The sequence below is a fragment of the Hyperolius riggenbachi genome, chromosome 5, assembly GCF_040937935.1.
Source record: "Hyperolius riggenbachi isolate aHypRig1 chromosome 5, aHypRig1.pri, whole genome shotgun sequence".
Taxonomy (NCBI): Eukaryota; Metazoa; Chordata; class Amphibia; order Anura; family Hyperoliidae; genus Hyperolius; species Hyperolius riggenbachi.
In genome coordinates, this window is record NC_090650.1 from 391,866,091 (window position 1) to 391,894,055 (window position 27,965).

Genomic DNA, 27,965 nt, shown 5'->3' on the forward strand with positions numbered 1-27,965 from the left:
AGAAGATGGCAGTGCTATATAAATACATAATATATAAATACATAATAATAATATGGTAGGACATTAGACTATGACTATGGTAGGATTAGACTGTGAGCTCCTCTGAGGACAGTCAGTGACATGACTATGCACTCTGTAAAGTGCTGCAGAAGATGTCAGTGCTATATAAATACATAATAATAATATGGTAGGACATTAGACTATGACTATGGTATTATTAGATTGTGAGCTCCTCTGAGGACAGTCAGTGACATGACTATGCACTCTGTAAAGTGCTGCAGAAGATGTCAGTGCTATATAAATACATAATAATAATAATATGGTAGGACATTAGACTATGACTATGGTAGGGTTAGATTGTGGGCTCCCCAGATGACAGTCAGTGACATGACTATGTACTCTGTACATTGCTGCCAAAGGAATCAGCGTTAGATAAATACATAATAATGATAGGACATTAGACTATGACTATGGTAGGATTTAGAGTGTGAGCTTTTCTGAGGACAGTCAGTGACATGACTATGTACTCTGTAAAGTGCTGCAGGAGGTGTCAGTGCCATATAAATACATCATAATAATATGGTAGGGCATTAGATTGTGACTGTAGTAGGAATAACAAAAGGAACCCCCCATATATGAATAGCCTTGTTTGTGTGACATGGAAATGACTGTGGGAGGAGAAGAGCTGCCTGATTAACAGGAAAAGAGAGAGGGGGCTGTATGGCCATAAGAGTGATAGAAGCCAGCTAACACAGGACAGTAGGGGAGCGTCAGGCAGCCCTGTTAAAGCAGCTTCAGAAGTTACAAAGTCACAGGCTCCGGGGTAGAGGAAGAAGGAGGGAGACAGCTGGTCACACACACTCCACAGCAGCTTAGGATGAAGTGTGTAAAATGCCTGCAGTTCTGCACACACACACTTCTCCCTCCTTGCCCCTCACAGCGCTGACTCCATACACAGTTGGCTAATGCCTACCCGTCTGCTGACTTCCTCCTCCTGGGCTCAAATCTCCCGGCTTGTCTCTTCTCAGCCCCGCCCTGTCACAGAGGAGAGAAGAGAAGGGGAAGGGCACTCTCCTCTGTGTTGTGCATGCAGGAGAGACTGGGGACAGCGCAGCAACAGACAGCAGATTACGGAAGAACAGCTGATGTGCTGCCGTGTGTGACACCCGCCCCAGCTCTCCTGTCGGCAGGTTTCCGCCCTAGGAACTGGCCTAGGTGGCCTGTGCGGAAATCCGGCCATGAATGCAACGCGTACTCTGCATGTTATGAAATGCACATTATTTTTCACAGCATGAAGATTGCTATAGTAACATGCTGGTCACGGGTTCTCTAGAAACACATTGGCCTCAATTCACTAAACTTAACTCCTGTCTTTAATAACTCTTCTGAGCTGTTTTACAGTTATCACAATTATATCACCATGGTGATAACTGTAAAACAGCTCAGAGGAGTTATTAAAGGAGTTATTTCGCGAAAAAAGTAGGCAGTTAAAAAATGTGACAGATGACAGGTTTTGGGCCAGTCCATCTTTTTAAGGGGGATTCTCAGGGCTTTCTTTGTTTTCAACAGCATTTCCTGAACAACAGTTGCAAAATTTAACTGACATAATAGTGTGCAAGTGATTAGGGAGGCCGGCTGGTATCTTGCTATTTTGGCAGTTAAACTGTTGTTCAGGAAATGCTGTTGAAAACAAAGAAAGCCCTGAGAAACCCCCTTAAAAAGATGGACTGGCCCAAAACCTGTCATCTGTCACATTTTTTAACTGCCTACTTTTTTCGCGAAAGATCCCCTTTAAAGACAGGAGTTAAGGTTAGTGAATTGAGGCCATTGTGTAGGGCCTGAGCCCACTGACGCAGTTGTGTCCGTTTTTCATTTACACATTCATACTACTGCGCTTCTGTCCGTTTTCAGCAACATGTATCAATCTGTAACATTGATGTGCTGAAAAAAAGCAGACAGAAGCGCACGAAGTGTGACTGAAGCTGATGCTGAAAAGCAGACAGAAGCGGATATAACTGCGTCAGTGGGCTCAGGCCTGTAGAGTGGTTTGGGTAATGCAGTCCAATACAATGCAAGGATAAGAACATGAACATACAATTGTATGTGCAGTGTATTCATATGTAGCAACTCGCATAGCGTGATCGCAGCCTTACAAGACGCAAGCTCTTTTTCACCACTTTTATACAGGAAGATAGATGCTGGCGTTATATAAATCCAAAAAATAAAGAATGAGGGCTCATTTCCACGGGCAGTTGAACTGTGTGCTCAGCAAGCAGTTGCCAGGCAGCAGTGAGCAGTTACCAGGCAGCCAGTGAGCAATTGTGAGAGTTTGACAGTCTTTTCACTGCGTATCAACTGATCATGGAAAAGGGCAGTGGGGCACTGTTTGCCTTTTTATACACTGGCTTGTACACCACTTGAACCTCATTAGGGTTGGTCAATGAAATGCAAATTATTTATAGATCAAGGGCCCTTTCGCATGGGCAGTTGAACTGTCTGCTCAGCAAGCAGTTACCAGGCAGCTGTGAGCAGTTACCAAGCAGCAAGCAGTTGTGAAAGTTGGGCAGGCTTTTCACTGCCTATCAACTGGTCATGTGAAAGGGCCCTTATAGTTCATGCAATTTTATGCAGATGTGTATGCTAATGATGGCATGTTGAAAATGGACCAAATCAAATGTCAAAACAGAATCTGGAGTCTATTAAGAGGCAGCTTCAAAGAGAACTTTAGTTCAGAAGCACAACCAATGATGTAAGAGCCATTCACTGGCACTGTACATTGCTTGAAGCAAAATTACAAGAGTGAATTTACCTCGTCTCGGCTGATGAGCTCATTGGAGAAGGAGAGACCAGGCAGCAGACCTCTCTTCTTCAGCCAGAAGATGGCAGCAAAGGACCCCGAGAAAAAGACTCCTTCCACTGCAGCGAACGCCACCAGTCTCTCTCCTGTCATCAGCGGAACAGAGCAGGTCATTCTACACGGCAACTAGGAGAGCTCAACTTCAACATAGATCCCTTGGTGCCGAGGAAAGCATTGGGCGCTTCATGTCCATGAGGAAATTCCACTATCTTGATTGGGTGGATGGCACCCTCTAGGTTTCAGATAGGTTGTAGTAATAATACACCCATACTATTCAACCAATTAGAATGCTTCAAATGGTAGACACTGCTGTGATTGGAGAACTGTTCCCCATGGACTTTCACACTGGCTCACCTCATCCATACTGGCTCTAAGCATTGTATGTTTGAGTGCAGGACTGCCTCTAGTGGGTACGGGCCCCCCTGCAGAATTCAGAGCGCCCCCTGGGGCCCGCTCGTGGCCGTTGTGTGGGGGCTGGAGGGGTGGCAGCATGAGGGGAAAGCCTTGGCCACAGTCGGCGGGGAGAGGGGAAGTCCCCCCCCTCTCCCTCACCTCGGGGCTCTCCCCTCTGCGCTCCCCTCCAGCTAGTTACAGTGTGGGCAGCAGGCAGCGGCGGGAAGATACATACCTTCTTCCGTGCGTTCCACCGCATACTCCTAGCTCTAGCGGCTGTAGGCGGTGGAACGCACGGAAGAAGGTATGTATCTGCCCACCGCCCACACTGTAACTAGCTGGAGGGGAGCACAGAGGGGAGAGCCCCGAGGTGAGGGAGAGGGGGGGGGGGGAACTTCCCCTCTCCCCGCCGACTGTGGCCAAGGCTTTCCCCTCATGCTGCCACCCCTCCAGCCCCCACAAAACGGCCACGAGCGGGCCCCAAGGGGGGGGGGGGGGGCGCGCCCCGCCGCGGGAGCAGGGGCTGCAGGGCCTATTGTTACGCCAGTGGTATGGGCCCGATCCAGTTCACTTTTTCTCCTATATTTTCTCCTAGGTGATATTTCACATCTTATCAATAAAATGCCTTTTATGCCACCAGAAAGTGAGGAAATACTCAGAATAATTTGACAGTACTTTTTCACCTACTTTTTTTGTCTCGTTACAGAGTAGAGTGCAGGGAGGCAGGGAATGGGCGGAGTAGATGCAGAGCAGGGAAGAGCTGAGCCATTGAGAAGAGGGAAGGGGCATTCCTAACACCAGAGAAGGTGTTTATTCAGGATTGCCTCTCCTGCAAGTGACGCCCCTTCCCCAGTTAGATGGTGACAAGCTGCTGCTCTGCGTTTTCTGGGGGTAACAGCGCAGCACACGGGGGGGGGGGGGGGGCAGAGAGCCGTGCAGAGGGGACACAAAGGCATGGCATAGAGCCAGGAACACGCCTCTGTGTTCTATTCCTCCCCTTTCCTTACCCATTACACTATCCAGATACTGCATCACATGTACAACATCCAGTTACCCGAGTACAATGGTCGCTGCGTCTTTCTACATGAGCAGTGATGAGTCATGCTGTCTCTATAGACATATAAAAGCTAATAAAACATAATCTATTATCTAGAATTAACAAGCCTGTCCCTAAATGGACAATATAATGTGTTTCCTACCAAAACTGGCCTTCCTGTCTGATATCCATCGTAGAGCCCACTCTGCTTTCTTCTTAACACACGGCATTGTTTCAATGGCATTAAATAAGAAGCTCCTAATAGAAAAAACAACAGGCTTTAGTTTATGAGTGAGTCGGGGCTACATGTGTAAGTAGTATCGCTGGCTACACACACGCAGGCGTCACAATGTACTTTGGCCTGGAACACACAGTCAGATCTAAAGCCTGGTACACACTTTCAATTATAACTGGCCAATCACTGACCAATTTTACCACCTCCCTGTAGTATGAGGCTAAGTTCACAGTGGGACGTTAAAGTCGCGCGTTAAAACACCATTTAACGAAGAATAACTCACTGCAATGAAAAATCAATGCCCTGTTCACAGTGCACACGTTGCGTTGGTGTCTAACGCTGCACGTTAAGTAAAAGTACTGCATGCAGTGCGTTATACACGTTATTAGCTGCGTTGGACTGTTTGCACATGCTCAGTAATGACTTGGAAGCATACTTTTCATTGCCTGTATTTTTCACTGTATCTGCTGTATGCGACGGTAACGCTGCGTTGCCACTTTTTGGGCGCGTTGCGTTGCAAGCTTGCGGTGCGACTTTAACGTGGCATCAAAACGCAACGTCCCACTGTGAATCTAGCCTGAGGGTCAACATGTATTGCATACTATGAGCAGGTCATGTAGGTAAACTCTCATACTATATATAGGCCTCTTTTCCATAGGCAGGTGAACTATGTGCTCAGCAAGCAGTTACCAAGCAGAATTGAGCAGTTACCAGGTGTGTGATTCAGACACTACTGCAGCCAAAGAGATCAGCAGGACTGCCAATATCTGGTATTGTTTAAAGGGAAACATCCATATCCCTCTCAGGCTGTAAGGAAACGCGGAAAGGCCGCCGTCTCTCGAGGTGAGGCGGCTGTTTCCGCGTCCAGCATGGCGTCACAACGCGGAAAAAACGCCGCATGCCGCATAGGCAGTGCGGCGGAATCTGCATTGGTAACGGCGGAATCCGCATCAGAGGCGGCCCCCGCATTAGATACATTGCATGACAGTACTGGAGTGGCTGGGACTGATAGTCCACCAAGATTCAGACTTACATGCGCGCGAGCACAGAGGCAGAGTTTAAATAGCAGTTAGAAGGGAGTCGGCTGACCAGCTGGGTCAGCTGACAAATTCCACTGCTCCCATTGGACCAGCAATTAGGGAGGTCCTGGAAAGGTCCTAGAGTATATATACGGCTGGTTGTTCACTTGCTCTTTGTCTGGCGTGCGATCACTTATGTGGAAGCACCCAGATCCGTAGTCAGATCCGCAAGTGTGCCGGGACCAGCTGGAGCTGTAATCCTACACTTAGCTAGATTCTGTTGATAGCTAAAGTACTAGTTTGATTGTGATTATCTGTTATGACTTTTGCCTGCCTTGACTATCCTCCTGAACTCTGATCTTGTACCTCGATATTTCTGATACTCTGTTGCCGAACCCCGGCTCGTTCCTTGACTCTGCTTCTGCCTCCTGATTTTGTACCCCGATATTTCTGATACCCTGTTGCTGAACCCTGCCTGTACTTTGACTCCGCCTTTGCCTCCTGATCTTGTACTTTATCTGTCCGTGTGTGTACGACCTGGCTTGTCCGACTTCGAGAACCGACCTTACTGTTAGAGGCGGTTCCTCGTTCTGTTAAGTGACCCTTCCGCCAGAGGGTTACTTTCAGTATATCCTTCCCGCTGGCAGCCTGACTCCTCCCGCCTTGGAGAGCTCAGGTTTGCGGAAGGAATCTGTACAGTACGCCTTACTGTACTGAGGCCCTGTCCTCTAAGTGTTACTGTTACACCAAAACACTACACTCTACTCAGGTGAACAGAGGTTAGCTAGTATATCGGATTATCAGTGATACTGCAGATCACGTATAATCTGGTATACATCTGTATTCCCATTGATTCTGCAGATCACTGGTAATCAGATCCTCTCTGTGCTTCACCGATCGTTACAGAACGCCAGACCCAAATACAAAATGGACGCAAACACTGATTGTCTGGGTGTACTTGCCGCTTCGGTGGACAACATCAATCAAGTACTGGGCACCCACATAACTCTTATTGATGCACTATCAGGGTCTGTACAAACCCTCCAGACATCAGTGGATCATGTGCGATCCTCTCCTAGCTCTGACATACGTATGCCTGTCCCTGAAAGCTTTTCCGGCCACAGATCTGACTTCCGGAATTTTAGGAGTAGAGTATTGTCCTATTTTGAGTTGAGACCCCAATCTTCGGGTACTGAGACCCAGAGGGTCACGTTTATTAAAACTTTGTTGTCCGGCGACTCCCAGTCATGGGCATATAGCCTGCCCACCGGAGACAAAGCGCTTACCTCTGTAGAGGAATTCTTTAAGGCTATGGCAGTAATTTACGACGATCCAGACCTTGCCTCGACTTCTGAGCGGAAGCTCAAGTTATTGCGTCAAGGCGAAGGTCCGGTCGAAGATTACGCGGCCGAGTTTAGGAGGTGGTCAGTTACGGCCAGGTGGGACACTCATGCCCTGTTAGATTGTTTCTTGTCAGGGCTGTCCGATGAGGTCTCTGACATGATGTTAAGTCAGCCCGAACCCAGAACAGTCGATGAGGCCATCTCAGCGGCCATCCGGATCGACCGCAGGCTGGGATACCAAAGGCAGACCAGGGGTAGTTCCCGTGTCAGAAGGGGGTCTTACACCACAGCCCCAGTGATTCCACCTCCTACTGTTTCGTCTTCTCCGGTCTTGCTTCCATCCGAGCCGATACAGATTGGTCGGTCAAAATTGACCCAGGTGGAGCGAAGACGGAGAATGACCGAACAGCTGTGTCTGTATTGCGCTGAAGGGGGGCATATAGTACGAAACTGCCCTAATAAGCCAGGAAAATGCTACCGCCTGGGAGTGGTAGGGGGTAACACCCTGGGCGTCCGACTTTTACCCTTAGAAGAAAAACGGTTGCTTCTTCCCTGCACCATTACGTGGGAAGATAAAACCGAGGTCACGGAAGCCTTTATCGATTCAGGCTCCGCGGCAAATTTTATGGATTTTGAGTTTGCTAAGAAATTGGGTATTCCACTCACACCTGTACAACCACCCATCCAGGTTACGGCAGTGGATGACTCTCCTCTGCAAGGGAGTCACCCACTGTCTCAGACACCAGAGGTGGGAGTCACCATAGGGGTTCTGCACTGGGAAAAATTACAATTCTTTGTGTTGCATATGTCTACTTCCACCATTATACTCGGCATGCCGTGGTTGCACCTTCATTCTCCTCACATCGATTGGGCCACCGGCCAACTAGTTTCTTGGTCAGCACGCTGCTTTCAGCAATGTTTAGGGAAGGTGACACTGGGCCAAACCAGGGTTCATGTACAAGGGGTACCTGAGCAATATTTAGAATATTCTGATGTGTTCTGTCCCAAGGCAGCAGACAAATTACCCCCACATCGCTCTTTTGATTGCCCCATTGATATCCGTTCTGGTTGTATGCCTCCTCGGGGTCATCTGTACAATTTATCTGGGCCAGAAAAGTTGGCCATGCAAGAATATATCCGTGAGAATTTGGCCAAGGGTTTCATTCGTCCGTCCCGATCGCCTGCTGGAGCAGGTTTCTTTTTCGTTAAAAAGAAAGACGGGGGCCTGCGGCCCTGTATCGATTACCGGGGACTGAATAAAATCACGGTAAAGAACCGATATCCGTTACCCCTGATAGACGATTTATTTACGCAGGTCACAGACGCCAAGATTTTCTCAAAACTGGATTTACGGGGCGCGTACAACCTGGTACGCATAAGAAAGGGTGATGAGTGGAAAACGGCCTTTAACACGCCAGGCGGGCATTACAAGTACCTAGTGATGCCCTTTGGGTTATGTAATGCCCCGGCCGTTTTCCAGGAACTCATCAATGAGGTCTTCAGAGAGGTGTTGGGGAGATTCGTGCTGGTCTATCTAGATGATATACTTATTTTCTCCAACAACTTCTCTGAGCACAGAACGCATGTGAAATTTGTACTCAGCAAACTAAGACAAAACTCGTTATACGCTAAACTTGAGAAATGTATTTTCGAAGTAACGCCTGTCGCCTTTCTGGGTTACATTATTTCCACCACAGGCTTGTGTATGGATCCCGCCAAAGTCTCTGCTGTGTTAGAGTGGCCCCAACCCGTGAGGTTAAAATCTTTACAGCGGTTCTTAGGCTTTGCGAACTATTACAGAAGGTTCATAAAGGGGTATTCCACGGTCATTTCACCCCTCACCAGTCTTACAAAAAAAGGGGCAGATACTAACCACTGGACTCCAGAAGCTCTACGAGCATTCTCCACTCTGAAAGACTTGTTTTGCTCAGCACCCATTCTGAGGCACGTTGACACTTCTTACCCCTTTATTGTTGAGGTGGACGCCTCAGAGGTCGGGGTAGGGGCTGTGCTGTCTCAGCGATCAGGGTTGCAGAGAAGATTACATCCCTGTGCCTATTTCTCTCGTAGGTTCTCTCCGGCAGAGAGAAACTACGATATAGGCAACAGAGAGCTCCTTGCCATTAAACTTGCCTTTGAGGAGTGGCGTCATTGGCTGGAAGGAGCAGAGCATATGATTACGGTATACACCGATCACAAAAACCTGGAATACATCGAGGGGGCTAAGAGGTTAAGTCCCCGTCAGGCTCGATGGTCGTTATTTTTTTCGAGGTTCAGGTTCCTGATTACATACACCCCGGGCAGCAAGAACGTTAAGGCAGATGCTCTGTCCAGATGCTTTGAGCCAGAGACAGCCCAGCCTCCTGCCCCAGAGTCCATTATCCCACAGAGGCTAGTGTTAGCGGCAGCTGAGACTTGGGAGGACTGGACAGAGACCCTGAGGCCTTTTCAGCAGGATGTCCCCGAAGGGAAACCTGAAGGGGTGATGTTTGTACCCCTACCCTTTCGTCTCCGCACTTTGCAGATGTTTCATTCTCACAAGAATGCGGGACACCCTGGGGCATCTAGAACTCAGGATCTAGTATCCAGGTGTGCTTGGTGGCCTTCTTTAGCAGCAGACTGCAAGGAGTTTGTTAGGGAGTGTGCAGTTTGCGCTAAGAGTAAACCCTCCCGGCTGGCACCTGTGGGTACCTTGCAGCCTTTACCCACCCCGAGTGAGCCGTGGACTCATTTGTCCATGGATTTTGTGGGTGAACTTCCCAAGTCAGAAGGTATGTCGGTCATTTGGGTGGTAGTCGACCGCTTCAGTAAAATGGCCCATTTCGTGCCCTTGAAAGGACTCCCCTCGGCCCAGGAATTGGCCGACTTGTTTATTACACATGTCTTCCGGCTGCACGGCATTCCGGAGAACATAGTGTCGGATCGGGGAGTCCAGTTCGTCTCTAGATTCTGGAGGGCATTCTGCCAACAAATGGGCATGAAGCTGTCATTTTCATCGGGCTACCACCCACAGACCAATGGGCAAACGGAGAGAATCAACCAGTCATTGGAGCAATTTTTGAGGTGCTACGTTGCGGAGACGCAGAGCGACTGGGTTAAATTCCTGCCCTTCGCAGAGTTCGCACAAAATAATTTGAAAAGCTCTTCCACCGGATTCTCTCCGTTCCAGGTTGTGTCTGGAAAATTGCCCAAGTTCTCACCATTTCCAGTGGCCTCCACCCCGTTTCCAGCTCTGGAGGCCTGGCAGAGGTCTTTTAAAGACATTTGGCGCAAGGTGAGAGATAGTTTACAAAAGGCGTTTTTGAGTCAGAAGGGTCAAGCTGACAAAAAACGCTCAGTGGAGTGGAGGTTCCGACCAGGGGACTTGGTCTGGGTATCCACACGTCACTTGACCCTGAGACAACCTTCTGACAAACTTGGTCCCAGGTTCGTGGGTCCATTCCCGGTTGCTAGGAAGATCAACGAGGTCACATATACCGTTGATCTTCCCACCAGCATGCGGGGAGTGAGGTCCTTTCACGTATCACTTCTTAAACCCGCAGTCCAGGTGGGTCCCACTCCTCCTCCTCCTGTGTTAGTAGATGCTCAACCTGAATATGAAGTGGAAAAGATTTTAGATTCCCGTACGGTACAAAACTCGGTTCAGTACCTCGTACATTGGAAAGGGTACGGCATTGAGGAGAGACAATGGGTACCGGGTTCACGCATGCATGCAGACGAGTTAAGAAGGGAGTTCCATACCTTACATCCCGAAAAACCTGGTAGGAGTTGTCCGGAGTCCACTCCTCGGGAGGGGGGTACTGTAAGGAAACGCGGAAAGGCCGCCGTCTCTCGAGGTGAGGCGGCTGTTTCCGCGTCCAGCATGGCGTCACAACGCGGAAAAAACGCCGCATGCCGCATAGGCAGTGCGGCGGAATCTGCATTGGTAACGGCGGAATCCGCATCAGAGGCGGCCCCCGCATTAGATACATTGCATGACAGTACTGGTGTGGCTGGGACTGATAGTCCACCAAGATTCAGACTTACACGCGCGCGAGCACAGAGGCAGAGTTTAAATAGCAGTTAGAAGGGAGTCGGCTGACCAGCTGGGTCAGCTGACAAATTCCACTGCTCCCATTGGACCAGCAATTAGGGAGGTCCTGGAAAGGTCCTAGAGTATATATACGGCTGGTTGTTCACTTGCTCTTTGTCTGGCGTGCGATCACTTATGTGGAAGCACCCAGATCCGTAGTCAGATCCGCAAGTGTGCCGGGACCAGCTGGAGCTGTAATCCTACACTTAGCTAGATTCTGTTGATAGCTAAAGTACTAGTTTGATTGTGATTATCTGTTATGACTTTTGCCTGCCTTGACTATCCTCCTGAACTCTGATCTTGTACCTCGATATTTCTGATACTCTGTTGCCGAACCCCGGCTCGTTCCTTGACTCTGCTTCTGCCTCCTGATTTTGTACCCCGATATTTCTGATACCCTGTTGCTGAACCCTGCCTGTACTTTGACTCCGCCTTTGCCTCCTGATCTTGTACTTTATCTGTTCGTGTGTGTACGACCTGGCTTGTCCGACCTCGAGAACCGACCTTACTGTTAGAGGCGGTTCCTCGTTCTGTTAAGTGACCCTTCCGCCAGAGGGTTACTTTCAGTATATCCTTCCCGCTGGCAGCCTGACTCCTCCCGCCTTGGAGAGCTCAGGTTTGCGGAAGGAATCTGTACAGTACGCCTTACTGTACTGAGGCCCTGTCCTCTAAGTGTTACTGTTACACCAAAACACTACACTCTACTCAGGTGAACAGAGGTTAGCTAGTATATCGGATTATCAGTGATACTGCAGATCACGTATAATTTGGTATACATCTGTATTCCCATTGATTCTGCAGATCACTGGTAATCAGATCCTCTCTGTGCTTCACCGATCGTTACACAGGCCCAGTGCACACTGGGCGGATCCGCCGGCCGCATCTGCTTGAAAATCCGCGTGGCTAATCCTCTTGCTGCACGTTTGCGGTTTGCTTAAAACCTCAAACCGCCGGTGTGCACCAGCCCATAGAGATACATTAGCCACGCAGATGCGGCCAGCGGATCACATACAAAATCCGCTCGGTGTGCACCCGGCAAATATCGGCTCTCTGCTCCCAAAACAGGAAGTAGATCATCTGATCCTGCCTAGCTCCTCCCTCTCTGCTCCTGAGAAGTTAACTCTTTGTGGCCAGTATGGCATTGAAGACATAGGTAAGGAAGTGCAGTACCGTCTCTGGGGATCCTTAATGTAGGTGTCAATGAGCAAGCTGTACATTTCAGAGTGGACATTCTCTATCAGAATCTGGAAGCCATAGAAGTAGCGAGCTTCTGGGATCTGCACCTCCTGACTGAATCGCTCCACCTGGGGGTACAACAGGGATGACAAGCCGATTACTTCAAGGACATCGCCACTCATGATAAAGAATTAAAGGACCACTGTTGCAAAAAATCTTAAAATATACATAAATGCAAACAAATAAGAAGTACATTTCTTTCAGAGTAAAATGAGCCATAAATTACTTTTCTCCTATGTTGCTGTCACTTATAGTACGTAGTAGAAATCTGACAGAACTGACAGGTTTTGGGTTAGGCTAGGTCCACACTAGACACAGTTGCAGGACGGACACTGCAGTCCGGATCCGGGGAAGATTAGGGGAAGTACCCACCGTACTGCAAACTGATGAAAGTGCATCAGTTTTGCATCAGTTTCCGTTCAGGTTTTTCCCTGACAGAAAACGTCTCTATCATTAGGAAGGAGTGGGAGGATTTTTTGGGCCAATCATAAAGCTCAGGCTATCCGTTTTAACATCAGTTTTTTGCCTGTGGAGCTGGAGATGCGTTTTCTCATTGCTTTCACTACCCCTGCGTGTATCCGTGGTCCTGATCCGTTGCGTGAAAATGCAGCAGATCCGGACCTTTCGTTCAGGTTTTGAAAACGGATCCCCGCAAACGCAGACGGATCCGTTTTTTACTTGGGTGAGGCTGGCTGCTACTTTGAACATTAGTATCCGGGACTCCGTTTTTTATCAGGTTTGAAAAACGCAGCCACGGATACGTTTCCGGTCCTAGTGTGGACCAGCTCTTAGTCCATCTCTCCATAGGGGACTCTTAGCATGGCCTTTATTCTTTATAAAGACACTCCCTGAAAAATATCTATACAATAATAATAATAAAGATGCTGGCCAGCCTCCCTGCTCACCGTACACTTTTTTGGCAGTTGGACAGATTAACTGCCATTCACTAAGTGCATTTTTAAAATAAAGAAATCCCTGTGAACCCCTCACGAGGAGATGGGCTAGTCCAAAACCTGTAGGTTCTGCCAGATTTCTACTACTTACTATAAGTGACAGCAACAAAGGAGAAAAGTAATTTATGGCTCATTTTACTCAGGAAGAAAATTACTTCTCATCTGTATATGTTTACATTTCATTTCATTTTTTTCCAGTTCTTTTACAGAAGATCCTGGTGGTTCTGGTTCTTCAAATGCCAGTTTAGTTCGGCATTGCCACAGGTGGCCACACAGTACAGCAAGTGGAGCCATAAGGTGCTGGGCACAGCCATCCTTTACCTAAATCTATGTCTCTCACTGCATTTATCATTGCAGCTTCCCATACCTCTTCCTGATCATGTGCAGTAGGCCTGCCCTGCCCCTTGTGTGATAGTCAGCAAACCATGAGGTAAGAGACATGTATTAAGGCAAGTCACAATGGCCCTGATTCACAAACCTATGGTAAGATTTACTGTTCCTACCGATTACAGCGTAGTGTTCATTGCCCAATTAGTACAACCCACATTGGGCAACATTACATTGCTAGGGTAACGCGCACTGTATCGCTCGTTACCCCAGCAACACTCACATTACCTAGGTCAGTGATAGGCAAACTTGGCTCTCCAACTGTTAAGGAACTACCAGTCCCACAATGCATTTGCCTTTATGAATCATGACTGTGGCTGTCAGACTCATGCAATGAATTCTGGGACTTGTAGCTCCTTGACTCTGAAGCCTCTTGCTGCCTGGGGAGGCAGAGCTTTGAGCTGTAGCTCTGCTTCCATTAGCATCAATCACAGCTGATCGTCGCCTCTCCCCGCCCCTCTCAGTGAAAGAAGACTGAGTGGGGCGGGGAGAGGTGGCGATCAGCAGTGATTGATGTGAGTAGAGGCAGAGCTACAGCCCTAAGCTCTGCCTCTACATGGAAGCACTCACCCAACATTGCCCCGGGGATTTGGGGGGTTAAAAACAGTGTTCTGCCGTGGGTTATCGGCGTTTTACATGGGGTGATAGTGTAGAAGGGGATTGTTAAAAAAAAAGTGGAGTTTTAACCTCCCTGGCGGTAAGCCCGACACAGTGTCAGGCTAGCCGCCGCAGGGGATCACATGGCCCCGGGAGGATTTTTTTTAAATAAAAGTAGCTCTATATGTTTAAGCTAGCACTTTGCTAGCTAATGATGTCCCCCAAGTGCCTCCGGTCCCCACCGATCGCCTGCAAACAACGCCGTAATACGTACCCCCCAGGGATCCTGCGATGGCGCAGCCGCAGCCTTCACCTCCAGGCTTCGCTATGGGGAGGATCGGGACTGCGCATGACGTCATGTCCGATCGTCGCCATAGCGATGAGTGAAGCTGCGGCTCTCATGGGATCGCAGATGGGTAAACATTACCGGTGGTGATCGGGGTGTTCAGTTAGGTGCCGGGCGGCTCGGGGGACATAATTAGCTAGCGTAGTGCTAGTTTAGGTATATAGAGCAACTTATTTTAAAAAATCCTCCCGCGGATGCAGCCTCTAAAACTGCGTACCACCAGGGAGGATAAGAGGCTTCAAAATCTCTTTAACAGCTGGAGACCTACGTTTGCCTATCACTGACCTAGGTAATGTGAGCGGCGCTAATTAGGCAAAGCGTGCTACACTGTCAATGGTAACAATGGTAAAACTGCTGTGTGATGCCTGCGTACAGGAATCTTACCGTAGGTTCGTGAATCAGACCCAATGTCAGCTAATGATGCCAGCTACCTAACCCTGTGGCCAAATGCCCCTATAATAAATAAATAGTACATGCTCTGTGTGGCTAAAGCCTGGTATACAATTTCAATTAGGATTGGCCAATCACTGACCAATTTTATCACTTCTGCGTAGTATGAGGGCCAAAAGATACTGAATACTATGAGCAGATTGTGTAGGTAAACTCTCATACTACATGGAGGTGGTAGGAATTCCGCATAACTAATCAGCCTAGGCTGTGACATCACTGGGAGGGCGGGGCTACATATCAATATACAGCAATATATAGATACAGGAAGTGTTTCTGATGCTGAAACCAGGATGATTACCATAAAAGTGGGTATCCTGAAAAATTTACTGCATTTGGCTTTATGTAAATTATAGTGTCGCTAACATTGTGAATTTTATGGCACGGAATCAAAAATTAAAAACGGCTACAGTGAGAAACAACAGCTCCTCTTGCCGTCTAGGAGTGCATTTGCCAGGGAATCTTTATCGTGTTGCACGGTAAGGGCTTGTTCACACTGTGGGCTTGATTCACAAAGCCGTGCAAACTGTTTAGCATGGGTGTGCTAAACAGTTAGCACGTGAAGTGCCGTTCGCGGACTTTTGCGCGCACAATTTGCCGCAAAAGTCAGCGATTGCGCAAATCGCGGCACTTTGCGTGCGCAAAAGTCCGCGAACGGCACTTCACGTGCTAACTGTTTAGCACACCCATGCTAAACAGTTTGCACGGCTTTGTGAATCAAGCCCTATGAGCGCTTTTTTTTTTTTTTTTTAAAGCGCTGGCGAATTTTGAAAATCGCTCTAAAAGTGCAATGATCTTCTATGAGACTGAGCGTTTGCATTCAATAGAAAGTATAGGGAAATCGCAAAAGCCCTTGAAAAAGCGCTTTGAATAGCAATTTCCCGAGTACTCTTATGAATAAATACATTGTATTTATTCATAATCCACAAAGGATCGGCACCACACGATATGTCATTTGACATTTCTGGCAACTTGATAAAGGCCTTTCAGGCCGAAACAGCGGGCTGTCGCTGCCTGTCAAACTTTTTACTATGCAATAAAAGTTTAAGAGCTATTAAATACATATATCGTGTGGTGCCGATCCTTTGTGGATTATAGACTGTATTGACCCTTTGGTACAGGTGTGAGGATCTTGGCACACTTCCTTTTACCTTTGAGCATTAAGTGGGTGCTCCTGGATACATGCTTTCATTGTATTTATTCATTTCCGGGTCCAAAAGTTCACTGAAGTGTAAAAAATCATTGCTCCACAAAAGCGCTTTTCTAAGCGCAGAGGGCAGGGAAAGGTGCTTTTAAAATCCCTATCCAAATCGCTCAGTGCTTGCGATAGCGATGTGTAATGTGAACAAGGCCTAAAAGCACGTACCAGATTCTCATTGACGATGCCATCGCTAGCAGCAAAGAATGCCAGCACATAGGAGATAAAATCCTTCTCTTGCGGCTTCAGCCTCTCCCAGTGCTCCAGGTCCTTCGTTAAATCCACCTGTTACACACACAAAAAAATCCTGTTATTTCCAATATCTCCTTTGCACTTTGTCACTAATGAAGGGTACCTGAGACAGGGATAATGGCAGTATTTGTATTTACCAGGGCATGCCTGGATTTACCTCACAGGAGCCAATAGGCACAGATGTCCTGGCACCCTAGACTTTGCTCTCCATGAATCTACAAATCCCCACTAAACTGTCCCGCAAGTGTGCTGGCTGGCCCAGCTGTCACTTCTCCGTTACTTCCCTTGCTCGTCATAGTTAACTACAGGTGCCCCGCTTGGCATTTGGTAGCCAGAAGAACCCTCAATATGAAGTAGCTAAGAGGTGCCCCTGACTGAAGGGAGATCTTGTCAATGGAATGCTGAGAACAGGGTAAGTAACCCCTCATTTACACTCTCATCAGGACTCTGCATAGGGAAGGAGGGAGGGAGGCGCTCAGGAAGGCGCCGTCTTTCCATCATCAGGCGCCTGTAGGCATGTGCCTACAGTGCCTAATGGTAAATTCAGCCCTGTACCTGGGGTTTCCTCAAGCCCCATAAGGTCCGTGGGCTTCCTAGCTGTCCTCTCTGTTCAATTGTAATAGCTCCAGGTATTATGGCCAATCCCCAGCTTCTGTGCATGCGTGGCCAGGCTGCGCTCCTGTACCCGGGAGAGTTCTGTGCCTGGGTAGGAGGTGAGCGCATGGCCGGACCACGTATGCGCAAAAGAGCGCGGCTGGCCAGAATAACGGGAGCTATTACAATTGAACAGAGCTGCCAGAGAGGACAGCATGTTGGGGGGGGGTGTTTAATGTGGGATCTAGATTTGGCGCTGGGCATTGGGAGAGGTAGTGGAGTCAGGAATCAAACTGAAATAGCTCCCAGGATCTTGGCTGTGCAACATTAGGGTGACATGATCCCAAGGTTATGGAGGATGAGGACCTTGTGCAGGCGAGAATCGGATAGAATTATAGGACAACAACAATACAGTGTTAGATTAGTTAAAGGGAACCTAAACCGAACATAAAAAAAGTTTCACTTACCTGGGGCTTCTACCAGCCTCCTGCAGCTGTCCTGTGCCTGCGCCGTCCTGGAAGGATCCCCCAGTGCCCCGCAGCAGCTGAGTTTCTTTCCTGATGAATCAGCCAGTCGATGGCCACTGCACCTGCGCGGCCCTGGCTGCGCACATTCTCAACCACTCTCCAGTCGCTGGGTGCGTCCTGCACATGCGTAGTATGAGAAAACCTTGCACTGCTCATGCGCAGAATGCTCCCGGCAACAGGAGCATTATCAAGGACGCGCGTGGCCATGGCCATGCAGGCGCAGTGGCCATGGACTGGCTCAATCGTCAGGAACAAAATTCAGCTGCTGCAGGGGGCCGGAGGATCGTCCCATGACGGCGTGAGCACAAGGCAGCAGCAGGGGGCTGGTAGAAACAGCAGGTAAGTGAAACTCTTTTTTTAATGTTCTGTTTAGGTTCCCTTTAAGTGGCGAGATTATGGAATAGGGCTTTAAATGGTGTACTGAAATTGTCCTTTCAGTACACCATTTAAAGCCCTATTCCATAATCCCCCCATGTAACTAATCTAAAGGTGGCCATACACTGGTCGATTTGCCATCAGATCGACCAACGGATAGATCCCTCTCTGATCAAATCTGATCAGAGAGGGATCGTATGGCTGCCTTTACTGCAAACAGATTGTGAATCGATTTCAGCGTGAAATTGACTCACCATCTGTGAAGCTGCCACAGCCCGATTCCCTCCCCCTCCCCCCCCCCCCCGCATACATTACCTGCTCCGGCCGGTGCGAGTCCCCCGGTCTCCGCTGTCTTCTTCTCCGCTCCGGGCTCCAGCTTCACTATACTTCCTGTCCGGGGAAGTTTAAACAGGAGAGAGCGCTCTACTGTTTAAACTTCTTGCCGGGATAGGAAGAAGTGAAGCCTTCCAGACTCAGAGCCCAGCGCGGAGAAGAAGCAGCGATAACAGCGGGGACTCGCGCCGGCCGGAGCAGGTAATGTATTGCCGCTAGCGTCCGTCGGCGGGCATTCGTACGCCGCTATCGGCTCACTCCCGACCCGCCGGTGATCGAGCAAAATCTTCCGCATGGACAGGAACGACGGTAATCGTCGGGGACGATCGATTTCGGACAGAAATCAATCGTTCAGTCAGCGTTTGCGCAACGATTTCACAGCCGATTCGATCACAGTGATCGAATCGGCGGGAAAATCTGTAAGTGTATGGGCCCCTTCACACTGTACTGTCATCCCACAATTCTACCTGGTTGTCACCTGCAGAAGTTCCTTGTCCTGCTTACTACTGTATAAACAAACATTTCTCACCTGCTTTGTCTTGTCAATATTGCAAAAGGAAACAAATATGACTAGCTAGGTGCACAATTAGATAAGGGAGTAGCAAGAAGTTTTGAGCAGAAGTCAGCTTCTGAGCATGATAATTAACTCAGTAAGGCCTGGGGCCTACTACATATCGCAAATCACTCCCAAAAACACAAGTGTTTTTTAATAGCGATTTTGCCAGTAACAACCAGGACTGTGGAGTTAAAGTCGAGGAGTCGGGGCACTTTTTGGGTACCTGGAGTCGGAGTTGGGAGAAAACGCACCAATTCCGAATGAATTTAAACTGTAATTAAAATAGAAAATATGATAAAATGTTCTATTTTTCAGATAATAGTCATCATATATAATTTAAATATACAGTAATAGCTGTGCTTAGTCCACAAAAATGAAATAAACCAATCAAAAAATAGTTACTTGTGCTGCTTCAATAAAGCAGTCCCCGTATTTTTAAAGTCAGATATACATATCTGATTGTTACTGTACAGTATCTATGATGTGTACACAGGATAACATCTAAATAACATCTATGCTGTAAGAATAAAGCCTGATGTGTAGCCATGTCACTAATAGAGATGGTCAATGAGATGGAAATAATTCTGCGCTGATGCTGGTTTATGCAAATGTATGCACTTCCTTTGCTCATGAAATCAAATAATTTGATATGTTATTAAAATTTGGTTTGATGACTACGAATTTAAGGGTACCGGAGACGGATGAAAAGAAAAGTTTTATACATACCTGGGGCTTCCTCCAGCCCCCTTCAGGCCAATCAGTCCCGCACTGTCCTCCTCTGCCACCTGGATCTTCTGCTATGCGTCCCGGTAATTCAGCCAGTCAGCGCAGTCCGGCCGCTTGCCGCTCCTACAGCCAGGAGCGTTCTGCACCTGCACAATAATGCTGCACAGGTGTGGTACGCTCACGGCAGCAGAGTGTGTGCATACGCACTACACCCGACTGGCTCAAGTACCTGGACCCAAAGAAGAAGATCCAGGTGGTGGAGGAGGACAGCGAGGGACTGATTAGCCTGAAGGGGGCTGAAGGAAGCCCCAGGTATGTATAAAACTTTCATCTGTCTCAGGTTTACTTTGTTACTCAGTAGTACTATACTCTACATATGCACTCCCCACAGAGCTGCAGGGAATCCACTGAGAATGTTGTGCACAATGAACACAGAGGTGTTGTCTAACACCCATAAACCTTGTTCAGATTGTGCATGAAGAATGTGTAATAGAGTACCTGCACATCACTCTTACATGTACCCACAGTTACATTCCTAGGGTCTGATAGATGTTCTTTGTTCCTGTCTACAAGTACTCTTACCAAGGACTAGTTTTAGTCTATGACTAAAAGTATTAGAGGCAGAAGATCAGCCGGCTAGTCAGGTAACTTGTATTGTTTAAAAGGGAATAAATATGGCAGCCTCCATATCCCTCTCACTTCAGTTTAAAATTCCTAAAAGTGTTGGCAGTTAAGACTCTTAACTTAAGAGATGCATTTCATGTAACATACTTTCAATCAACAAGATTGTAATATGCAAATTAGAGGAGTCGGTGGAATCCTAACCTGAGGAGTCAGACTTGGATTTTTGTACAGACTGCACAGCCCTGGTAAAAACAGCAATTTCCAGAGCGATTTCAGGGAATGCTGTTTTGGCCCCTGAATAAAATCCCTATGCAAATGCTGCAGGCACCGCAATTTTGGCAATTTGCAACTGTGGAATCACCCCCATAAGCTTTCATTAGTCTAGTACTGACAATTCCTAGAAAGGCCGACAGGCTGTCTGCGTGTTAGTGTTGATGTGGCTCTATGAAATCTATAAACTATAGGCTCACTATACACCAGCAGTTCTGGATATGCAGCCTTGCTTTCAAAGTAATACAGATGATTGGCATATTCAGGACTGATGCATCATGGGAAACCACAGTAGCTGACTTATAGCTGAATTATCACAAATACCTTCTGTTTTAAGAAGGCACAGTTACCTTTAGAAGTGCTGCATTACACAGTGATGTGAGGCTCTAAAACAGTGTTTAGCACTATATGCTGAATGTCATGTAACTTCAAAATCTCCTTCATCAGATCAGTCAGGAGGCGTTACGATGGCTTACCTCCTCTGCAGTCCAGAACGAGGCCTGGGCCTTCTTATACATCTTCCACATATCCGAGTACTGGATTGGATAGATGACAAAACGTCTGGGGTTTTTCCTAAGCAGAGGCTCATCTTCATTGCCGTTCCCTTTGCTCATAGTGTACCCATTCATTTCTGTCTGTGATGGGCATAAAACAGAAGTCTATTACTCTATATCAGGGGTGCCCTCACTTTTTCAGCTCGCAAGCTACTTTAAAATTTGCAGAGTCCAGGAGATCTACCAACATTTAGGTAGCTAGGTATAGGTGCCCTCAGTATAGGTAGCTACGTTTAGGTTCCCTCAGTATAGGCAGTTAGGAATAAGTGCCTTCAGTATTGATAGCTAGGGGTAGGGGCCTTCAGTATAGGTAGCCAGGTATAATATAGTTGGGTATAGGTGCCTTCAGTATAGATAGCTAGGTGTAGGGGCCTTCAGTATAGGTAGCCTAGTATAGTATAGTTAGGTGTAGTTGCCTTCTGTATAGATAGCTAGGTGTAGTGGCCTTCAATATAGGTAGCCTGGTATAGTATAGTTAAGTGTAGGTGCCTTCAGTAAAGATAGCTAGCTGTAGTGGCCTTCAATATAGGTAGCCTGGTATAGTATAGTTAAGTGTAGGTGCCTTCAGTGTATATATAGCTAGGTGTATAGCTACCTTCAGAGTAGGTAGCCTAGTATAGTATAGTTAGGTGTAGTTGCCTTCAGTATAGATAGCTAGGTGTAGGGGCCTTCAGAGTAGGTAGCCTAGTATAGTATAGTTAGGTGTACTTGCCTTCTGTATAGATAGCTAGGTGTAGGGGCCTTCAATATAGCTAGCTAGGTGTTGGTTCCTGGGCCACTTACCTCCCGTCCAGTTCCAGCGGCGGTGTCTGAGGCTCGTCTGTGTCTCCCCTTCTTCAGACGAGGCTGAGGGAACGCTCCGGCGGGCGAAGGGGGCGGCAGGCAGCGTGCACGGATGCATTGTGCACAGCGCCGCCCCCAGCCATGACGTCCTGGCTTCCTCCTCTTCAGCTGCACCGCCTCTCTCCTCCCTTGCCTCCCGATTTGGCCAGAATTTAATGTGACACGGCCATATGCCTGCGAAGTACCAAATAGGCGGTCGTAATCTACCGGTAGATCGCGATCGACCTATTGGGCACCCCTGCTCTAAATGTTACCCAATGACACTGCTCTTCTTAGAAATGCTGTACATGTACGAAGTGCAGCAGAGGGTATATGAATACTAATAGTGATCAGCTTCATACATTATGTGCTAAATGCAAGCAGCAGTGGGCATGTTTGGGGTGTTTCCCTGCACCAGGTTAAGAAGTATTTTACTGGGCAAGATATGCTGGTTTTTCTGGCGCTCTATTATGTGAAAACGAGCAAATTTGCAACCTCAGCAGGGAGAAGGTTGGAAATTAATTCTTGTATATAGAGGGTCCATGGCTGCTTAAAGGACAACTGAAGTAAGAGGAATATGGAGGCTGCCATATTTATTTCCTTTTAAACAATACCAGTTGCCGGGCAGCCCTGCTGATCTATTTGGCTGCAGTATTGTCTGAATCACACCAGAAACAAACATGCAGCGAATGTTGTCAGATCTGACAATAATGTCAGAAACACCTGATCTGCTGCATGCTTGTTCAGGGGCTATGGCTAAACGTATTAAAGGCAGAGGAATAGCGGAATAGCCAGGCAACTAGTATTGCTAAAAAAGGAAATACATATGGCAGGCAGCCTCCATATCCCTCTCTCTTCAGTTGGCCATTAAGGGGAAACTGAAGTAAGAGGTATATGGAGGCTGCCATATTTATTTCCTTTTAATCAATAGCAGTTGCCTGGCAGCCCTGCTGGTCTATTTCTCTGCAGTAGTATCTGAATAACACCAGAAACAAGCATGCAGCTAGTCTTGTCAGATCTGACTTTAAAGTCTAAAACACCTGATCTGCTGCATGCTTGTTCAGGGGCTATGGCTAATAGTATTAGAGGCAGAGGATCAGCAGGGCTGCCAGGCAACTGGTATTGATTAAAAGGAAATAAATATGGCAGCCTCCGTATACCTCTTACTTCAGTTCCCCTTTAAAGAGACTCTGAAACGAGAATAAATCTCGCTTCAGAGCTCATAGTTAGCAGGGGCATGTGTGCCCCTGCTAAAACGCCACTATCCCGCGGCTAAACGGGGGTCCCTTCACCCCCAAACCCACCCCTCGCAAACCTTGGTCGTAGAGTTGGTCGTAAATCTTGTCTTTCTGGAGGCAGGGCTAACGGCTGCAGCCCTGCCGCTCAGCGCGTCTATCAGACGCGCATCGCCGCCTCTCCCCCGCCCCTCTCAGTGAAGGAAGACAGAGGGGCGGGGGAGAGGCGGAGATATGCGTCTGACAGACGCGCGTGGGGCAGGGCTGCGGCGGTTAGCACTGCCCCAACCAGGAAGCGCTCCCCCGCTGCACCGAGGGGATTTGGGGGTGAAGGGACCCCCGTTAAGCCGCGGGATATCGGCGTTTTAGCAGGGGCACACATGCCCCTGCTAACTATGAGGTCTGAAGCGAGATTTATTCTCGCTTCACACTCTCTTTAAGTTTGCAATCCGGGTGCACATGCTCATTTTGGCATATGGGGAGAAAAGACCACCTTATCCTGATATCTGGGGGCATGTGTCCACCCAATTCTGGTGTTTGTTTGTTTTTTTTTGGGGGGAGGGGACACACACCTGTCTGTTTTATTCTGGTTAATGCTGCTTTTTGGGGTTGGGGAGGAAGGGATTTCTCTGGAGCAGCTGCATCAAATATGAAAATTGTGTAAATGATTCCATAGTCTCCTGTTCACATTTTGCTAACAGTGAAGAATCTCAGAGGGGAACTAGTGCTTTAGGCCCCTTCTGCACATTTTGTGCTGTGAGCAATGCAGGTGGCCATCGCAACACTATTGCTATGCAATTCTCCCCAATGCTGTTGCAATAATGCGTTTGCATAAACTTTTCAGCAAAATGCGTTGCGTTTGAATGGTGAATTGCAACGCAAGGTTGGAAACATTGCAGTCTATGCACTTGTCTCTGTGGATCGCATACACTGTAAGGTCTGGAACCCACTACAAATCGATATCGCTACTCGAAATCGCTAGCGATTATTATGAGCGTTTTCTGGCGATTTTGGTAGCGATTTTAAAAAGTGTAAGTGTTTTGTCAGCGATTGTGTAGCGATTAGCGTTTTTAACTCTGATTGGTCCTTTCAATTAATTTTAATTTTTTTACAGTGTGTAGTAATTTTAAAACGCTAGCAAAATCGCTCTGTGTAGGTTTTAACGAGCGATTACGCCAGCGTTTATATACTTTACATTGCCAAAATGCTAACGCTAAAAATGCTGCATGTCCTGCGTTTGCGATTTTGGTAATCGCAATCGCTCCAGTGGAATTTGGCCCATCCATTAACATTCGCTGAGCGTTTAGGGAAATCGCTAGCGTTTTGAATTGCTCCCTAAATGCTCACAAAATCGCTCTAGTGGGTTTGAGCCCTAAAATGTGGTCAGCATTGCACAAGTGGGGAAGGGGCCTGAGGCCTGGAACCCACTAGGAGTGCTTTTCTGAGCGCTTTGTGATTTGAAAAGCTCTTGCTAATGTAATGCTATGGGTGTGATCCCACTAGAGCAGGGGTAGGGAACCTATGGCTCAGGAGCCAGATGTGGCTCTTTTGATGGCTACTTCTGGCTCACATACAATTCAGTAGGGGTTGATTCACTAAGCTACACTGCTCAAGCAGTGCAGCTTAGTGTGACAGCGCAAATAAAATGTTCAAAGTAGCCATGTTACTGCTGTAGCATGCACTACTAACTTACTTGTGCTCCCCCCAAAACGAACAGCTGCTTCAATTGTCCCACTCTGGACCCTGTGAGATCCAATGACTTTGTAGGACAAGATCTCGTCCTACAAAGTAAATCAACTCCCAAATCAGCTAGATAATTGTACAAGCTGTTAGTCGGTATTTCTCCTGTCTGGCTCTCGGGGAAATTGCTGATGTTGCTGAAAACCAAGAGAAGCTGAAGACATGTCTTACACTTCCGCTGCCTGGAGGATCAACTGTGTACACATCACCATGGCAACAGGACGTGAGCCCTTTGCTGCGCATGAGCACTGTCCCAGTTTGAAACATATGGTACAGCTCTCACAGAATTACATTTTAAAATATATGGCGTTTATGGCTCTCTCAGCCGAAAAGGTTCCTGACCCCTGCACTAGAGGGATGTGATTGTATAAAAATCCTGCATAGCATTGCATTAGCAAGAGCTTTTTCAAATCGCTAGTGCTTAGAAAAGGCCTCTAGTGGGTTTCAGCCCTTAGGGCTTTTCAGCCCTTAGTGGTTTTGTGAGCATTTCTGGAGCGAATTTTTTTTTTAAACTAATCCTAGGTGCGTCTATGGTGCAGGGGCGTCTTATGGACCCTTTCTTCCTAAACTGTCACTATCTAAGCTAAACGGCCCATCTACACCACACTACACTTCACCCTGCTGCCCCCACTACACTACTCTACACTACACTTCACTAACTAACCCCTGCTGCTGTTACCGCCTACTACACTACACTACACTAACCAACCCCTTCTGCCACTACCAAATACACTACACTGGCTAAACCCTGATTAAACATCTCACCTGATCCTGTCGCCACGATCCTCTCCTCCCCCATCTGGCTTTCTTCATCAGAGGGTGTCCGTCATTCAGGATGCAGGTCTTCAGGGTCCCAGCTGCTGCGCTCCTCTTCAGCTGCAGTCTCCTTGTCTCTTCATCCCAGGACATCCTGTCATCCTTTTTGAAGGTCTTCAGAGCCCCATCTCCCCGCTCTCCTCTTCGCAGCAGTCTTCATATAGACTGCAGCCTTGCTGTATACATGTGCTGCTGCCGCCATCCTTCCTAGTTACGGCGTCCTCCCACGACGTCCTCCCTAGTTACAGCGTTCTCCCCGACGTCCTCCCTAGTTACAGCGTCCTCCCCCGACGTCCTCCCTAGTTACAGCATTTTCCTCTGACGTACTTCCTAGTTACAGTGCCCTCTGCTGGTTGATCAGCGGCGCATGTCTGCGCGTGACGTCAGAGGCACTGTAACTAGGCAGGACGCTGTAACTAGGGAGGAAGTCGGGGAGGATGCTGTAACTAGGGAGGACGCCGGGGAGGAAGCTGTAACTAGGGAGGACATCGGAGGAGGACGCCGTAACTAGGAAGGATGGCGGCGGCAGCACATGTATACCGCAAGGCTGCGGTCTATACGAAGACTGCAGCGAAGAGGAGTGCGGGCAGCTGGGGCTCTGAAGACCTTCACAGTGACTGACAAGACGTCCTGGGATGAAGAGAGCCAGACAAGGAGGAGAGGATCGCGGCGACAGGATCCGGTAAGTATATTCCGGGGCCACATTTACTGCATCTTTGGAATATAAGACGCACCCACTTTTCCCCCTCATTTTTGGGGAAGAAAAAGTGCGTCTTATATTCCGAAAAATACGGCATATAAACGCTGGCTTAATCGCTCATTAACACCTGCATGGAGCGATTTTGCTAGCGTTTTAACCTTACCACACACTGTAACACAATTAAAATTAATTGAAAGGACCAATCAGACTTTAAAATGCTAATCGCTAATTGCTACACAATCGCTGGCAAATTGATACACTTTGTAAAATCACTTCCTAAAATGCTCATGAAACCGCTGACAAACTGCTCATACAAAATGCTAGCGCTTCGGATTAGCGATAGCGTTTTGCAGTGGGTTCCAGGCCTTAATGTTGTTCAACTCCACACTTTACAGTGGAACTGAAGAGGCTTTAAAAACAAACTGTTTCACTTACCTGGGGCTTCTGCAAGCCCCCAGCAGCCGTCCTGTCCCGCGCCGGTCCTCCACCATCCTCCATTCTCCCGCCGCTAACTACTCTCGGTTTCGCCGACAGGCCACTGTGCCTGTGCGGCTCTGGCCACATGTATCTTTCTCCGCGTTCCAGTCTGCAATATCGCTGTTGCAGACGGGAACACGTAAAAAGGATACATTTGTGGCCCCTCGACTTGAAGTTGAGGAACGAAATGGAGTGGCAGTGGGAGAATGGAGGTTGGTGGAGGACCGGCGCAGGCCCGGACGGCTGCTGGGGGCTTGCAGAAGCCCCAGGTAACTGAAATAGTTTGTTTTTAAATCCTTTTCAGTTTCACTTTAACATTACAATTTCCTTCTTCAATGGGAATGATCTCTAGGACACAAACAGCAAAGACAACTAACAAACACCTACCTATACTTACAGACAACAAATATACAATTCAACCACATAGAGAGGGAGTGACATCTTTATTTATTTTACAAAAGGTATATACACTTTTCTTTCAAAGACGTTAGATAAATCCTGACATGTGTGAACACTGTTAGTCATGCCTGGACATGCGGAGACATTAACAATTTTTTTCCTGTTAAAATTGAACCCCGAGTTTCCAGTCGCAGGAATGGGATCCTGATGATTTGTATGTGACCAGGATGACATTCAGTAGCCTACTACTAAAATCTTGTTTTTATTATATCCTGAAATTGTGATGCTCAAAGTGTTGCATGAGCATCCTCTCTCCCCCTACATGACCTCAATTCCTCCTTGCATAGCCATTTGGTGTAATTGTGTATTGACAATTCTGCCTGATACTTTTCTCCTGAGACAGTTCTAATTAAAATTGCAAAAAGCAACAAGGTAAATAAAAAGCCAGCAGTCGAAGGTGACAGCAGAACACCGCAGTGACGAGGTTGTCCGAGCTCTACTGACGTTACATAATGGCGTTACACAATTCTTAGTGACGTTACAGAATTCTTAAAAACGCGAACGCAATAGATACACAAATCGATTTTGTGAGCGCTTTGCCTTGCTCCTATACTTTCCATTGAGGCGGAATCGCCTCAAAAATGGTCTGCGCACCGCTTTACTGAACGCACAGCGCAAGACTCGCGCTGATATGAACCTTCTCACAGACATTCATTGCACAAGCGTTTGATGGACGATTTTAAAAATCGCCCATGTGTAAAAAAAAAAAAAAAACGCCTACAATGTGAACGAGCCCTGAGGCTGTGTTCCCACTTGTACCGGACCACATGCAGCCAGCGGAAGAGG

General features: G+C 47.7%; 1 protein-coding gene across 4 annotated transcripts in view; it reads right to left on the reverse strand.

The window, feature by feature from the left end:
* The window catches only part of RRM2B (ribonucleotide reductase regulatory TP53 inducible subunit M2B), a 45,208-nt gene that overhangs the window by 13,606 nt on the left and 3,637 nt on the right, over positions 1–27,965 (reverse strand). For 2 of the 4 annotated variants that reach the window (XM_068237741.1, XM_068237742.1), the window contains exons 2-6: positions 20,853–21,011; positions 16,288–16,404; positions 12,126–12,259; positions 4,450–4,544; positions 2,810–2,943 (exon numbers count right to left, since the gene is read on the reverse strand). In XM_068237741.1, the coding sequence (XP_068093842.1) occupies positions 2,810–2,943; positions 4,450–4,544; positions 12,126–12,259; positions 16,288–16,404; positions 20,853–21,011 (639 nt within the window). The remainder of the gene's footprint in view (positions 1–2,809; positions 2,944–4,449; positions 4,545–12,125; positions 12,260–16,287; positions 16,405–20,852; positions 21,012–27,965) is intronic. The other 2 variants (XM_068237743.1, XM_068237744.1) reach the window with 2 other exon arrangements.